Source organism: Cyprinodon variegatus, unplaced genomic scaffold (assembly GCF_000732505.1).
Source record: "Cyprinodon variegatus isolate N-32 unplaced genomic scaffold, C_variegatus-1.0 Scaffold1961, whole genome shotgun sequence".
Taxonomy (NCBI): domain Eukaryota; kingdom Metazoa; phylum Chordata; class Actinopteri; order Cyprinodontiformes; family Cyprinodontidae; genus Cyprinodon; species Cyprinodon variegatus.
In genome coordinates, this window is record NW_015152414.1 from 30,794 (window position 1) to 32,290 (window position 1,497).

Below are 1,497 nucleotides of genomic sequence, written 5' to 3' on the forward strand. Positions count from 1 at the left end.
GTTAATGAGGTTTATCTATAAAAAAAAAGATAAACTACAAATCACATCCAGTCCTTCCTAATGGTGGAAAGCCATTCTGAGGCTTTAAATGCCTCTTTGTTCCTGCAGAAATCCACATTGATCCTCTAATAAAGAGGATGGCTCAAGAAAAATCTGACATTTATTTTTAGGAAACAGCCTTTTTGTTTGCCTGAAGCATTTGTTGTTTGGATATTCCTCGTCATCACTGAATTTGCTGTACTTCCATGTGTAGTTTATCAGTAAAGCCGGGGTCTACTGGATGGATGCTGGGGGAAAGCGGAGCTGAAGGTGGGAGGTAGAAGCAGGGCTGTAGTGAAGGAAGTATTGATTTCCTATAGAGGCTCTTTAATCAGACGCAGTACTGACATATCCTTAGGGAGTGTATATGTGTGTGCGGAGTGGGGGTGGGGATAAACAGCTAACCCATCAAAATCACACGTCGCCTTAGTCCCTGTGGACGAACGGAAGTGGTGTGGGTGTGTGTGTGTGTGTGTGTGTGTGGTGGGGGGGTCATGCAGCGATAGATAGATGATGCTGCCTGGTAGATAGATGAACGGAGCAACCGGCTGTTCATCATCTGGGGAACAAGGGAGGAAAGTGTGATGGGAAGTGGACACAGACAGGAGGGAGAAAATGGGGGACGATGATGATGAAGAAGAAAGTGGAGAAGAGATAGAAGAACCACAGAGTAAAAAACAGACATGGTGTTAATGAAAACTGGAGATGAGAAGCATTGGGAAGAAAGTAAGAGAACCACAGAAAAAGGGAAAACCTTGAAATGGGTAAGGCAGAAAATGGTGGAGGGAGAACTATAAAGTGACATTAAGGGAAGAACGGCAACAAAGAGGATTAAAAATTAAAAGAAAACAGAAGGAAGGAGGTATGAATGGTGGAGCTGGAGCATCATAAGGGGAAACGTTTCATGAAGGATATTGTCCAATAACATTGTAATTCACTCCTGTATATCAGAACTATTGTCTCAAAGTCCAGTTTAAGCCTCTGTGGCATTAAAATGAGAAGAGTTTGTCCACGATGCGAGCAGAAGTATCCGTGGGGAGAATCCAGAACCATAGTCATAGAAGGAGCAGGTTTCTACGCCAGAATGTCAGAAGTCCAAAGAGGTTCCAAAGGGATATCTAAGCCGGGGTCAGAAGACAGGTAAAAAAATAGTTTGCAGGCAGAATCCAGGTAACAGTCCAAAAAAGATCAGGCAACAAAGCAGAACAGGGGAAACCAAAACTCAGAAGTCCGGCCACAGAAACTAGTCAGGATCAGGAAATCAGAAACCCACAGATTGCTAGAAAACTCTCACTGCTCGAATAATCTGGCACTGATGGCTGGAAAACAGGCAGCATAAAGTAGAATTTAAATTTAAAGGCAATCTTCCCTCTAATCACTGCAATATTCATCAACACAACAAAGCTTAAAATTCCCAAACATTCCTATTATAGGAATGTTATTACGCCCTAATGCTAC

General features: G+C 42.8%; 1 protein-coding gene across 1 annotated transcript in view; it reads left to right on the plus strand.

The window, feature by feature from the left end:
• Positions 1 to 631: 631 nt before the first annotated feature.
• LOC107104933 (RNA-binding protein Raly-like) overlaps positions 632 to 1,497 on the plus strand; it is a gene marked incomplete at its 3' end in the record, with an annotated part of 22,253 nt that continues 21,387 nt past the window's right edge. Inside the window, exon 1 of the mRNA XM_015405049.1 lies at positions 632 to 765. Within this exon, the coding sequence (XP_015260535.1) occupies positions 723 to 765 (43 nt within the window). The remainder of the gene's footprint in view (positions 766 to 1,497) is intronic.